Source organism: Cannabis sativa, chromosome 9, assembly GCF_029168945.1.
Source record: "Cannabis sativa cultivar Pink pepper isolate KNU-18-1 chromosome 9, ASM2916894v1, whole genome shotgun sequence".
NCBI lineage: Eukaryota > Viridiplantae > Streptophyta > Magnoliopsida > Rosales > Cannabaceae > Cannabis > Cannabis sativa.
Window position 1 is genome coordinate 51,735,519 of NC_083609.1, and position 14,642 is coordinate 51,750,160.

The window sequence follows — 14,642 nt, forward strand, 5'->3', positions numbered from 1 at the left end:
AATTATTTATAGTTATTAAATAGTTAGAATTGGCATTTAAATGGTTGAATTAGGAAATTGGCATTTTTGAGAAAATCAGATACAAAAGGTGGTAAAATTGCAAAATTGCAAAACCCAAGGCCCAGTCCACTAATGCTTGGCCGGCCACCTATGTAGCTATTTTAAGTTGATTTTTTCATTATTTTAATGCCATATAATTCAAATCTAACCCTAGTGGAATGCTATAAATAGATAGTGAAGGCTTCAGGAAATTTACACTTTTCTTCTCACTTCTTCTGATTCAGAAAAACTGAGCCTTCTCTCTCCCTATCTTTAGCTACCACTTCTTCTTTCTTCTTCCTTGATAATTTCGAAATCCTTAGTGTATGAGTAGTGCCCACACACATCAAGTGATACCTCAGTCATAGTGAGGAAGATCGTGAAGAAAGACTTTCAGCAAGAAGGAGTTTCAGCATCAAAGATTCAGAGAAAGAGATCCAGGTTCAGATATTTATAATGCTCTGCTACAGAAAGGAATCAAGGGCTAGATATCTGAACGGAAGGAGTCATTATATTCCGCTGCACCCAATGTAAGGTTTCTTAAACTTTATATGTGTTTAATTTATCGTTTTAGAAAGTTCTTATTTAGGATGTTAATAAACATACTTGTGAGTAGATCTAAGATCCTGGTAAAATAATTTCCAACACTTTGCCGCTCAGAAATCTATGAGATCCTAGAGTAAAGGCCATCTAGAATGCAATTATTTGTATAACTCGAATTTTGAAGAAAATCACCCTAGATGACTAATTCAGCGCAAGATTAGCATCATTAAGAAGTCAAACTGTTCTAACAACCCATTTACCTAAGAACATAAAGTGATGATTGTGCACTGCATTGTCACATCAACTGCACATGGGGAAAATTTTGTCTCACCAAACCCCTACAACGGAGGCTAGGTAGTGCCTAAAGACCAAAAGGAGATGGACCTTTTCGTTCCTTCAATATTTCTTTTTTTCCCTATAAATACCTAGGAATGTAAAGAAAAAGGGAAATTTAGAATCACACACAAAGTGAGCTCTTAGACTGCATACTGAAATTCTCTAATCAAAATAACATTCCCACCATAAATAAAAGTGACTTGAAGACTGCAGTTCATTGATACCAGAACCACGTAAAAAACAATTCTCCATTCTTTCCAAATCATTATTACTCATACTAAATTATTGGTTACCAAAACTCTCAGTCAATATTTTAGTACTTTCATTAAGATCTATAGGAATACTGCACAAAAATAAACTTTCATTTAAATGGTGGTCATAAGAAACAATCAGTGGCCTTCGCAACTGCCTGATGACCCAGCACGTCGAAAGGAGGGAGTGGCCTTTTGAGTGGATCGTGGAGGTGATACAAATGATCCCCAGTATTCGTTAAAAGGGGAGGCATACGAAGATGGTAAAGAAGACGAGTATGGAGAATTCGTGTCGCTAAGAAAACAGGGCACAAAGCATGATGCGGAGTTGGTAGAACAAAAATAAATCAATAAGAGAATGTAAGAGGTGTTGAGTGCTATGCACCAAGCCATGGCTCAGGCAGGCCTTGATGTTAATCTCGTTCCTGTTGATTATGAAATCATAGCGTGCCTTTGGTATTACTCTTATTTCACACGATCCAGGAACTTCCATAATGTTGGCGTGATTTGGTTTGAGCAACGGATCGTGACGTGATACATCTTCATAATGAAAATAGAGTTGCACCAACACTTGGCGATGACGGTGAAGGCCCCTCACAACTTCAAGAAAATCATACACAAAAGGAAAAAGTACCTAGTCCCATCCAATGGCCTCCCAAAGATCCTCCTATCACAAGAGAAAATCCTACGCTAGTACCTAGGGGGAGAAGAACCCAACGCGATGTTGGGTTTTATGCCCTAAATAAAACTCTTTACAATCTGATTAGTTATCAATATAAGAAATTTGAAGTGATTTATGTTTGCATGAATTTTACATGCTAATGGTTTAACATGCTTATTACATTTACACACAAAATCAGTTAAATCCATATCATATGTTCATTCAAAATTACAGTATTGTCAACAAAGTGGAATGTGATTGTGATCATATGAATCAAAAGACTAAGTCCCTGTTTCATCAGTGTTTTGGATTTACACTAATGTGATAATCAGCGATGATGTGTACTTACACTTGGAGTAAGTGTTATGTTCTTTCCAGGACATTAGTAAAGTATACTAGTTTCGAATGTATGGAGTATACATTGGACTGGACCGATATTGCAACTTAGTTAAGATATTTTAAACTTACCGTTATATCTTTCCAAGTCAATATCAGTAGTTGATCTTAAGATTAAAAGAATCTAAGTCCTGATATGCTTAGGCTCAACTCAGGAGTACTATTCATGTTCTTTGATTTATTAGTTAAGCCTACTTTTGGGTCAGGGTGATACGTATACTTTGGGAACATGATAGTATGATTGAGCGGGAGTGCTGAACATAAATATGGAATCTATAGCTTCTACTGGTGTATAGAAGTCAAGTGATGATTCCCTTCGAGCTTAGTAAATAGATGAGCTCTTGTTCAAGTGACTAATTCTTAGATCACTAAACACCATTTACAGGTAGCTAAGTGTTTTAAGGGGCAAATACATTGAGGGGTGAGAACGGTAAAATTATCCCATCTCGATGTAAATCATCTATATAGAGGATCTTTGATCACAATAAGATTATAACAATGGTTAAATGAGATAGCATATCTATATCGTGGAACATATAATATGCTCTATATAAGTCTGAGAGTGCAATTCTAAGTTCTAAGAGTGGATTCAACGAAGAATTAATAAGTAGGAATTTACTTAGTAAATTCGGTTCACTTATTGGAAGCTCAGCATATAGATCCATGGTCCCCATTCTAGTTGAGAACATACTGCTTGTAAGACTCAATAATTGATTTGTGATTAATCAATTATAATTCTAAAGTTAGACTATGTCTAATTTGTGAATTTTCACTAAGCAGGGGCGAAATTGTAAAGAAAAGAGATTCTAGGTTTATTTTATTTATTAATGGACTTTATATGTCTAGTTAATAATTAAATGAAAATATTATTTAATAATCTATTTTAGTTATTAAATAATTAGTTTTGGCATTTAAAAGGTTAGAATTGGAAAATTGGCGTTTTTGAGAAAATAGAAATAAAATTTGTTAAAACTGCAAAACTAAGTGGGGCCCATTACTTACACCTTGGCCGGCCACCTTATGTGGTATTTCAAATTGATATTTTCATTATTTTAATGCCAAATAATTCCTAACCTAAACCTAGTAGTTGCCTATAAATAGAAAGTGATGGCTCAGTCAAATAACATGCTTTTCATTATTCTGCTGACACAAAATTCTCTCTTCAGAAAAACTGAGCCTTCCTCTTTCTATACCTTGGCCGAACCTCTCTCTCTCTTTTCTTATTCTATATTTCGAACCCTAGTGATAGAGTAAGTGCCCACACACAGCAAGTGGTAACTCAATCATAGATTGGAAGACTGTGAAGGATCACACACAAAGAGAAGGACATTCGGGCTCAGATCTTGATAATACTCTGCGACAGAAAAGATACAAGGGTTAGAGATCTGAGTGGAAGGAGACATTAATTCCGCTGCATCAATGTAAGGTTTTCTTAACTTTATATGTGTTTATTTTATCATTTTAGAAAGTTCATATTTAGGGTAATAAACAACATACTGTGAACCACTTGAGGCTAGCTCAAGTGGCCATAGGAGGGTGCGTGTGTGTTGGAGGTCCTGGGTTCGAGTCCCAGGTTATGTATTGTGTAATATATAAACGCTTGAATCAAAAAAAAAAAACAACATACTTGTGAGTAGATCTAAGAACCTGGTAAAATAAATTCCAACACGCGACCCTCACAATGTTTTGAACTCCCCCAAGGGAAAAATCCATAGGGGAATGCATTTCCTCAAAGGAAACACATACCCTAGGAGAGTAGGGAACATCGAAGCATGTCTGTACATCAGGGACAAAAGCTAAAAGGTGGTCAAAGAAAGAGAGACCCACTAGTGGACTTGAGAGAAATAAATAATGCAAAAAAAGGAGAGATTAGAGCTCGCATCAACTCCTGAAAGAACGACTCAGGAAATGCCAAGGAAATTTTAAATGAGGGAATCTTGGAAGAGTTAGCCATTTTCAGGAAAGATTTCGCTAAAGTGCCTTGAAGATAGAAAAGAGATGATTTTGAATCTAATTGTGAGGATCGTGAGCTATGTGCTAGGAATATCCTAGAGGCTGAACTCTGTAAAATCTTTAAGATACAAGAAATGACACAGATAACGGGGGACATGGACCCTAGGAACCATTTGTCATGGTTCAATAGTGTTATGACAGTTTTAAGACTGAGTAATGATGCAAAGTGTTTGTGCTTCCCGTTAATCTTGGGAGGATCAGAAGAGTGGTTCAAGAAGTTAGACCCAGGTTTCGTGAGTTGCTGGAGTAAGTTGCAAACTAACTTCCAGAGGCATTTTTTGGCTGCCAAAAAAATAAACCTTGAAGTTAGTGCTTTGACCAACATCAAGCAGTTGTCCATGGAGACTTTGAAAACTTTTATAAAGAGATTCAAGGAAGAAACATCCAAAACTAAGAAAGTAAATGATGTAAAGCAGTTGGCATTACTGAAAGCCGACAGTAGAGTGGGGCCCTTTTAGAACGAGCTTCAATAAGAAGGTGCAACCTGCTTGTAACATTTCCAAAAGCTAACCCACAAATACATTAACCTTGAAGAAGCATAGATCATGGCATTTGGTAGATATTACCCAATCAAAGGGTCGAATTACACTTACATGGTACAGCATCCTAGAGGGGTACTTAACGAATCTTCAACACCACCTGGAGGGGTGCCTGCCCCAAGTGTATAGTTCTTAGTCTCCATAGCTTACTCACAAAACAAAGCTGGAATGCTAGCTTAATCTGAGTATGGAGCTCCCATGACAGTAAGCGAAGCACCAAGAGCCTTTGTTCAACACCCGCCTCCCATAACGTCTCCATCCATGACCACTGCACCAACACACCACAATGCGCAAAGTAAAAGACTTACAAAGAAAAATACCCAAATCATTTCCATTATTTTGGGAAGACCATTCTTGGCCACAGGAAGAGCATTAATAGATGTACAAAATGGGGAATTAACGTTGCGAGTTCAAGATTAAGAGACGAGTTTCAATGTATTTGCTCCAATTGACATTCCTACCTGTTATAATAAGTGAATGATTATCGAGAAGTAACTGTCAAGAAGAAGAAAGGAAAGCCCGAAGAATGATTTCAAACTGTTCGACGTCATATAAAAACACTGATGTTTGGGAATTGTGAAGGTAAATTTAGTCTTATGGATAACTTCAATATTAGCAACATTGGAGGATATTATTCTTCATTTGGTACCAGGGTCATTATGGATGCAAGAGGTGAAAATTATCGAAGTTAAAGTTTTTAAGAGGAACTCGGCGTCTGGCTATATTACATTAACAATAGTACTCTTGGGATGCACCACAGGTAAGTTCTATTCTCTAGTCTTTAGTGTCACATTGGGGACAATGCGATAATAAATTTTAGGGGGTGAATTTAATTTTTTTTTTGTTTTGTGTTTTAATTGTGTGTCCTTAAATTTTGTGTCAGTGTCATAAGTAAGCCTTAGTGAACTGAAATACAATTTGTTGTTATTTATTAGATAACTTGTTCATGTTGCGTGCTTGATTTGATTGTTTTTGGTGCTTAACTTTGGTATTTGTTGGAAAAAATTGAATATGATTGGTAAATGTGATTATTTATACTTTATGATACATGTTTGCTTGGCTAGAGGATCGATAAGTTGGACTGGATAGAACTTGCATGTAACGCCCTGTCTAACAGGGGCGACACGTGTGTGTTTTTATAAAGTTCTTATTTACATACTATATATAATTATACCAAAAGTGTGGGTAATTTAATTTTTGATAATTAAAAACAAACATATAAAAAAAAAATTTATGATAAAAGATAAGTAATATTAACTACGGGGTCCCTCTGTTTTCAAAATATTTACAACCTGGTTTAATAGTATTTTTACAACATAAAGTTTGTATTCCCAAAAAAAAATACATTCAAAATAGAGCATCATGTTCACTGGGCCGTGCCACTGCGGTTGATATGTACATTGCTGCTACGACCTTGAACTCATGGTTGCTAATTTTTTGCTTTTCCCTTACCTGCACCATAAAGCACTCCTGAGTCACAGAGACTCAGCAAGAAAAGTGAATAAAATAATAACCAGTAATGTTCAGCAATTCAATCTCAAATTAACTTGCATACACATTTACACAATATTGCAGACACAACTCTGGTACTTTATAAAGTACCCCTTTACCACTCGTTAATCACGAGCTGAATATGTCATTATCGTTGCCCGATAAAGCAAACGATAAGTAAGAAACCTATCCGCGGTTTCAGGAGTAATTATTTGTAACGGTAATAACCATTGCCAATCCCTAGGTCATAACCTAGGCTCCACATACTTTTAATCAGAATCTTGATAATAATCAAGATGTAGGTAATATCCGCTAACTCCGAAAGGGTATTTTTGTAATTTTTTTAGCGGAAAGTATTTTTATTATTTTACATATTTATGGGTTTAAATATGTATGAGATTTTTATGATGATATAATATTTGATATTATTGGCATGTGCATGATGCCTAATAGATATATATATATATGAATATTATTATATGGATATATTATTATATTATTATAAATATTATTATTATTATTATTGTTATTATTATTATTATTATTATTATTATTATTATTATATTTAATGTTATTATTAATATTGTTAAGTTTCTGTTAGTGTGCATATACGGAGTGTATATACGCACGATTCGGAGGACCTATTTTTGTGGAATGAGAATCGCTCCACTTCGGTTCAAAGCGATATTTTGCTTGGGTTTAAACACGATAGAAATTAGGTTTTAAACTCTATTTTCGTACACCCAAAACAGAGAACCAACGAGAGAGAGAGCACGTATACGGCGTATACGATACCGAAAATTTTCGTTTCTTCAAGCGGAGCGCAAACTGGGTGAACGTGGGGGTTTGGGATCACTTATATACGACCTAAGGAAGCTTTTTAACGTGGTATAAGGGGCGGAAGTCGTCGTTTTAAGATTCGCCATTTTTGAAGCTTCAAAGGTGCGGCTTAGTTACGGACTCGAATTCGAACGCGTTTAAGCTTGTTCTTGGGTCAAGGGAGGTTATATTTGAGTGCATGGGACCCTAAGGATTGTTTTTGACGTAAGAAAACGAAGCTTTAACGTCCAAAACAAAAATCCAAAATTTTGACTCCATTAAAGACGGTACACCGCCAACGAAGAAGACAACCCCGATCTGCCTTCTCGGACCACTTTTCTTGATCGTTTTGAGGTCCTGAGCATTGTGGAGAGCTTCCCCAATCGAAAGGACGCTTCAAGAGCAATCAGAGACAAAGTTACACTTTACCGGCGACGAAACCGATGAGAACTCTGGCGACACTCCGTTCAGGGGTTTCTGGAGGTTATTTTTCGATTTTCTTTCAGTTCTTGACTTGTGCTAGGTGTTCTTAGGCCTACTATGAAGTTTGATAATTTTCTTGCAATTATTTGATTTATTATGAATTATTTGGTTTATTTGTTAAATTAATTAAGAAAAATACTTAGATTACTCAGAAAAATCTAAATATATTTTATATGATTAGTTATGAGATATAAACTATTGCAAAATTGGTAGATTCGAATTTCGGTTAATTTTGTATTTTTCATGAATTATTTGTGTTATTTATTAAATTAATTATGAAAAATACTTAGGTTGCTTAGAAAAATCTAGATTTATTTTATATTATGGGCTATGATATATAAACTGTTATAAAATTGGTAGATTAAATTTTCAGGCGATTATGTATTTTTCATGAATTATTGATGTTATTTCTTATTTTAATTATGAAAAATACCTAGGTTGCTTAGAAAATTCAAAGAAAATTATTTATGACTTATTACAGATTAGAAAGTGTATTAGAAGAGTTAGATTTGGTTTTTAATCAATTTTGATATTTTTCATGAATTTACTTAATTAATGCTTAAGTTAATTATGAAAAATGGATAAGTGTTGTTAAAATAGTAAAATGTATTTTTGAAATACCATTTACTGTCTATGATATTGAATGGAATAGGTTTTATTATTTATTGGTTGCTGTAGGTATTTATTATAATTATTAGTGATTAATTAACTATTTATTGGGATTTTAATAAGAATAAATGGTATTTTAGTAAATTTTACGTAAAAATGTGTTGTATGAATTCATGTTTTACGTTAAGAATATTTGTTTGAGTCCATGCAATATGTTTGTGTGAATCAAAATAATAAATGCTTATGTATGGTGTGTCATGCAAGTGAAATGGACCTATGTGTTACGTATTTTTACGTAAGTTTCTGTATGAGTTTAGAGATTCATACTTGAATGTATTTTAAGTGTATTGTTGTGTTAATGAATGTCTAGGATCTTGTTCTCAACAAGGAAATTCGTTGAGGTGCTCGAGGTAGCAAGTGTGGTTTTAGCAACTGAGGTAAGAAGAGTGGACATCTGTACACAGGGTGTATGTTATGCATACAACTTGGGTTGGTTTGTTATTTAATTTGATTGTGTTGTGATTTCCTTATATTTTGTGAGCATCGTTAGCATGAGAATAATATTAGGGTCTTGCTGCTTGTGTGAGCATAACACTTGCAGGTTATAACATTATCATGGGTGAGTACAACTTATGGTAATTAATTGCCCTGTTGGATGCCAAGTGTGAGAATAACACAAGGCAGGGTAGGTTACCTCATGTCTGATCAACATGAGAGAATAGTTGATTATCGTATGTGAGTATAATGTGCGGTATGAGACTTGATGTGTGCATGTGAGAACAACATGCGTTGTGGATATATTTATGGAATGTGAATTACTGTTGATTAATATTAAAGAGCAAATTATGTCAAGTAACTAGTTAGGAGGGTTATGTCCTACATAGCTCTTCTTACTGGGCGTTAGCTCACGGGTACTCTGTGTGCAGGTAAGGGTAAGGCTAAGCAGTGAGAATGAAGAGCTCGAGGCGTGGACCGCATGTTAGGGGGCTGACACAGTATTTTGCTTTTAATGTTTTTTTTAACTGCTAAACATTTTGGAACTATTATTTTGACTTAACTAGTTCTTATTTAAGTTTACAGTACTAAAAGTATTTTGTTTTAAACAATGAGATCTCATGCTTGGATATTTTTCAATAAAGCAGTATTTGATTGTCTTTATCTTATTAAATTGTTTTATACGGACTATCCTATGTGACATCTCGGGAAATCGGGGTGTTACAATATGGTATCAGAGCAATACGGTCCTAAAGAATGTGGTTAGCCCTAACATGTAAAGTTCACCGCCATGAGACGAGCTCGACTCACTGTACTGTAAGTGGTTATTACTTATAATTAAGTTGCCTTAAATTTCTGCATGCGAGAGGGTAACATTATTTTCATGTAAAATTGATGATCAAAATGATCTTGATGTGTTTTGATTTGTGTGGTTCAGGAGTTTAGAAATGCCTCCTAGAAGGTCAGTTAGAGTGGGTCGAGGCCAAGGCCAAGGCCGAGATGATGGAGGGATCAATGAACCACCTCAAGCACCACAGGGATGGGAAGAGCGCATTGCCGCACTGGAAGGAATCATTCATAGGCAGGATGAAGAACTTCGTCAGCTGAGACGTCAACCGGAGCCGCCAGTCCAAATAAGGCAGGATGCAGAAAATAGAGACCCACCAGCTGCAGTGGTATATCCTGCTACAGAGGCTAGACATGAGTTGTTAGCAGAGAGATTTCGAAAACAACACCCACCTGAGTTTGAGGGAGGCATAGACCCGGTAGTGGCTGAGGAGTGGATAAGTCGCATAGAAAGCATTTTGCAGATGCTAAGGGTGGATGGGAATGACCGAGTGAAGTGTGCATCTTACATGCTGAGGAAAGATGCTCGTATCTGGTGGGAGGTGGTGGAACAAACAAAGGATGTAGATACCATGAACTGGGACGATTTCAAAAGGGTCTTTAATGAGAAGTATTATAACTCAGCAGTTCTAGCAGCAAAGGTCGATGAATTTACTGGGTTAGTCCAAGGGAGTCTTACTGTGACTGAGTATGCACAAAAATTTGATAGATTGGTGAAATTTGCTCCAGATCTGGTACCTACTGATAGAGTGCGAGCACATCGATTTGTGGAAGGCCTGAAACCAATGGTTGCTCGAGATGTGGAAATTGTGTCAAGGGGTCAATTCAGCTATGCTCAAGTTGTCGAAATGGCTCTTACGGCTGAACGGAGTGAAAACAAAATTTGGAAGGAAAATGCTGCCAGGAGAGAATCGAAGAAAGGTGGAGCCAATTCTAATGACCACAAGAAACGAGGACAGGACCAGTCCGGGCAGCCAAGTCAAGACAAGAGGTACAAAAGTGATAACGACCAACGATTTAATGGCAGCAGTGGGCGAAATATTCCAGAATGCCCTAAATGTACCAAACGTCATCTCGGCGAGTGTCGCGCAATTGCCCACTGTGGGGACAGACTGGGAATAGAGCAGAACCCAAGAAAGATGACAAGTATGTTCCAGCCAGAGTTTTTGCCATCACTCAAGCAGAAGCTGAGGCCAGTCCTTCGGTTGTATCAGGTCAGATTCCTATGGCCAACACCACTTGTAAAGTTTTGTTTGATTCTGGTGCAACTCATTCCTTTATTGCTAGCACAATTGTAAATCATATAAATGCACCGAGTGAATTATTTACTGTGGGGTTTGGGACCATGTTACCATCTGGGGAGGTTGTAATCTCTAGAAGTTGGCTTAGGGGTATACCTGTCAGGATAGATGGTAGAGAATTATTTGTAGACCTGATTGTATTAGATTTATTTGATTTTGATGTAATCTTGGGCATGGATTTTCTTACCAAATATGGAGCATCAATTGACTGCAAGCAAAAGAAAGTTGTTTTCACACCAGAAGATGGAGAGACTTTCGAGTTCAGGGGGGTAGGAAAGAAACCCCGCACTCCTATTATTTCGGCAATGAAGGCTGGGCAACTATTGCAGCGTGGGTGCTTAGGGTATCTAGTTAATGTGGTTGATGACACCAAGAAAATTGAAAGAAAGCCGGAGGAAACACAGGTAGTTGCTGAATTTTTTGATGTATTTCCAGAGGAGCTACCCGGGTTACCACCACATAGAGAAATCGAATTTGTGATAGAATTAGTGCCCGGAACAGCACCAGTTTCCCGCGCACCATATAGGATGGCACCATCTGAATTAAAAGAACTCAAAATACAGTTGGAAGAATTGCTTAAGTTAGGGTTTATCAGACCTAGCTACTCTCCGTGGGGCGCACCAGTTCTATTTGTTAAAAAGAAAGACGGTACTATGAGAATGTGCATAGATTACCGAGAACTGAACAAGGTGACTATAAAGAATCGGTACCCATTACCGAGGATTGACGACTTGTTTGACCAGCTTCAAGGGAAAAAGGTATTTTCTAAGATTGATCTTCGTTCAGGATACCATCAGCTAAGAATCAAAAATGAAGACATACCGAAGACAGCCTTCAGAACGAGATACGGGCATTACGAGTTCATGGTGATGTCATTTGGACTTACAAATGCCCCAGCAGCTTTTATGGACCTCATGAACCGAGTCTTCAAGGAATATCTGGATCAGTTTGTCATTGTATTCATAGATGATATACTGATTTATTCTAAGACAGAGGAGGAACATGAGGAGCACTTACGCTTGACCTTGCAGCGACTGAGAGAACATCAATTGTATGCCAAGTACAAAAAATGTGAGTTCTGGTTGTCTGAGGTTGCATTTGGGCCACATTGTCACTAACGGGGGAATAAAAGTAGATCCTGCTAAGGTTGCTGCAGTGAAAGAATGGCCTAGACCAAAGACCGCCTCAGAGGTTTGAAGCTTTTTGGGTTTAGCAGGCTATTATAGAAGGTTTGTTGAAAGGTTCTCAAAGATAGCTACACCCTTAACAGAATTAACTAGGAAGAATCTAAAATTTTCCTGGTCAGACAAGTGTGAGCAAAGCTTCCAAGAGTTGAAGAATAGACTTATTTCAGCACCAATCCTCAGTTTACCAACAGAAGAGGGACAATTTGCGGTATATTGTGATGCATCTAAACAAGGGTTGGGTTGTGTTCTAATGCAAGAAGGAAAGGTAATTGCTTACTCTTCAAGGCAATTAAAAGAATACGAACAGAGATACCCGACACATGACCTAGAGTTAGCCGCAGTGGTTTTCACTAAAAATCTGGCGTCATTATCTCTATGGAGTGAAATGTGAAATCTACACCGATCATAAGAGTTTAAAGTACTTTTTCACCCAGAGAGAGTTAAACATGAGGCAGAGGAGATGGTTGGAGCTAGTCAAAGACTACGACTGCGAGATAATGTACCATCCCGGTAAAGCCAATGTGGTAGCGGATGCACTCAGCCGTAGAGGTCCCGGACTAGTTTCCACTTTACAAGGAGTATCAAGGGAATTAGTGGAAGACATGGAACGAGCTGGTATAGAGTTTATTACAGGGCAACTTGCAAAGGTCACACTTCAATCCACTTTGTTAGAAAGAATTAAGGAGGGGCAGACGACAGATCAAAAGCTCAGTGAACTAAAGCAAGAAATTTTGAATAGTAACGCCAAAGATTATGAAATATCAGACACGGGATTAATTCGGTTCAAGGGACGAATTTATGTGCCCGATAATGATGAGCTCAAGAAGGGGATATTGGTAGAAGCTCATACTACACCTTATTCAGTTCATCCCGGGACCACTAAAATGTACCATGACCTAAAAGCATTGTATTGGTGGCCTGGTATGAAAAAGGATGTAGTTGAATTTGTGGCCAAATGCTTAACATGTCAACAAGTTAAAGCAGAGCATCAAAGACCAGCGGGATTATTACAACCACTGAAGCTCCCTGAATGGAAGTGGGAAGAGATTTCCATGGATTTTGTGACTGGGTTACCTAAGACTACAAAGCAACATGACGCCATTTGGGTAGTCGTCGATAGGTATACAAAATCTGCCCATTTTCTACCAGTACGCATGACTTACTCCATGGACCATTTTGCTGAACTTTATGTGAATGAGATTGTGAGATTACATGGGGCACCGTATTCTATTGTTTGTGATCGAGATGCTCGGTTCACTTCGTCTTTTTGGGAAAGCTTACAGAGAGCAATGGGAACTCGATTGAAGTTCAGCATTGCATATCATCCTGAGACAGATGGTCAGACTGAGAGAACAAATCAGATCTTGGAAGATATGTTGAGGGAATGTGTGATAGATTTCCAAGGATCATGGAGCAAATACCTGCCTTTGATTGAATTTTCTTACAACAACAGCTATCAGTCTACTATCGGGGTAGCACCCTATGAGATGTTGTATGGAAGAAAATGCAGGTCTCCACTGCATTGGGATGAGTTGGGAGAGAACAAACTCCTAGGGCCAGATGCAGTTCAGCACACCAACGAAGCTATTCAGAAGATCAGGGCTAGAATGATCACAGCTCAGAGCAAGGCATGTAAATCTTACGCAGACCTGAAGCGGAGGGACATTGAGTTCGAAGTGGGTGATCATGTGTTTCTTCGAGTGACACCACGAAAAGGACTCTCAGTGAAGAGATTTGGCAAGAAAGGGAAACTAAGTCCCAGATATGTTGGTCCATTTCAGATATTGGACAGAGTAGGCAGTGTAGCTTATAGAATAGCTTTACCGCCGTCATTATCTGGGGTGCACAATGTATTTCATGTATCTCAACTCTGGAAATATGTGTCAGACCCATCACATGTTTTGAGCTATGCAACACTGGGTTTGCAGGAAGACTTATCTTACAATGAACGCCCGGTAAAGATTCTTGATCAAAAAGATAGGATTTTGAGAAATAAGACTATTACCTTGGTGAAAGTCCTATGGAGAAACAGTGTGGTTGAGGAAGCTACTTGGGAGCTTGAGTCTGATATGAGAGAACAATATCCAGAATTATTTGAGTAAAATTTCGGGACGAAATTTTTTTTTAGAGGGGGATAATTGTAATATCCGCTAACTCCGAAAGGGTATTTTTGTAATTTTTTTAGCGGAAAGTATTTTTATTATTTTACATATTTATGGGTTTAAATATGTATGAGATTTTTATGATGATATAATATTTGATATTATTGGCATGTGCATAATGCCTAATAGATATATATATATATATGAATATTATTATATGGGTATATTATTATATTATTATAAATATTATTATTATTATTATTATTATTATTATTATTATTATTATTATTATTATTATTATTATTATTAACGTTATTATTATTAATATTATAATTATTATTATTATTATCATTATTAATATTATTATTATTATTATTATTATATTTAATGTTATTATTAATATTGTTAAGTTTCTGTTAGTGTGCATATACGGAGTGTATATACGCACGATTCGGAGGACCTATTTTTGTGGAATGGGAATCGCTCCACTTCGGTTCAAAGCGATATTTTGCTTGGGTTTAAACACGATAG

At 36.9% G+C, this 14,642-nt stretch overlaps 1 protein-coding gene across 1 annotated transcript; it reads left to right on the forward strand.

The window, feature by feature from the left end:
- The first annotated feature begins 13,496 nt into the window (after nt 1-13,496).
- On the forward strand, nt 13,497-14,111 carry LOC133031466 (uncharacterized). Its single transcript, XM_061104968.1, has one exon. The coding sequence runs from the start codon at nt 13,497-13,499 to the stop codon at nt 14,109-14,111; it is 615 nt and encodes a 204-aa protein (XP_060960951.1).
- The last annotated feature ends 531 nt before the right edge of the window (nt 14,112-14,642 follow it).

What these genes read in the sequence shown, in the direction of transcription:
- LOC133031466 (XM_061104968.1), top strand. Translation starts at nt 13,497, where the DNA reads ATGTTGTATGGAAGAAAATGCAGGTCTCCACTGCATTGGGATGAGTTG.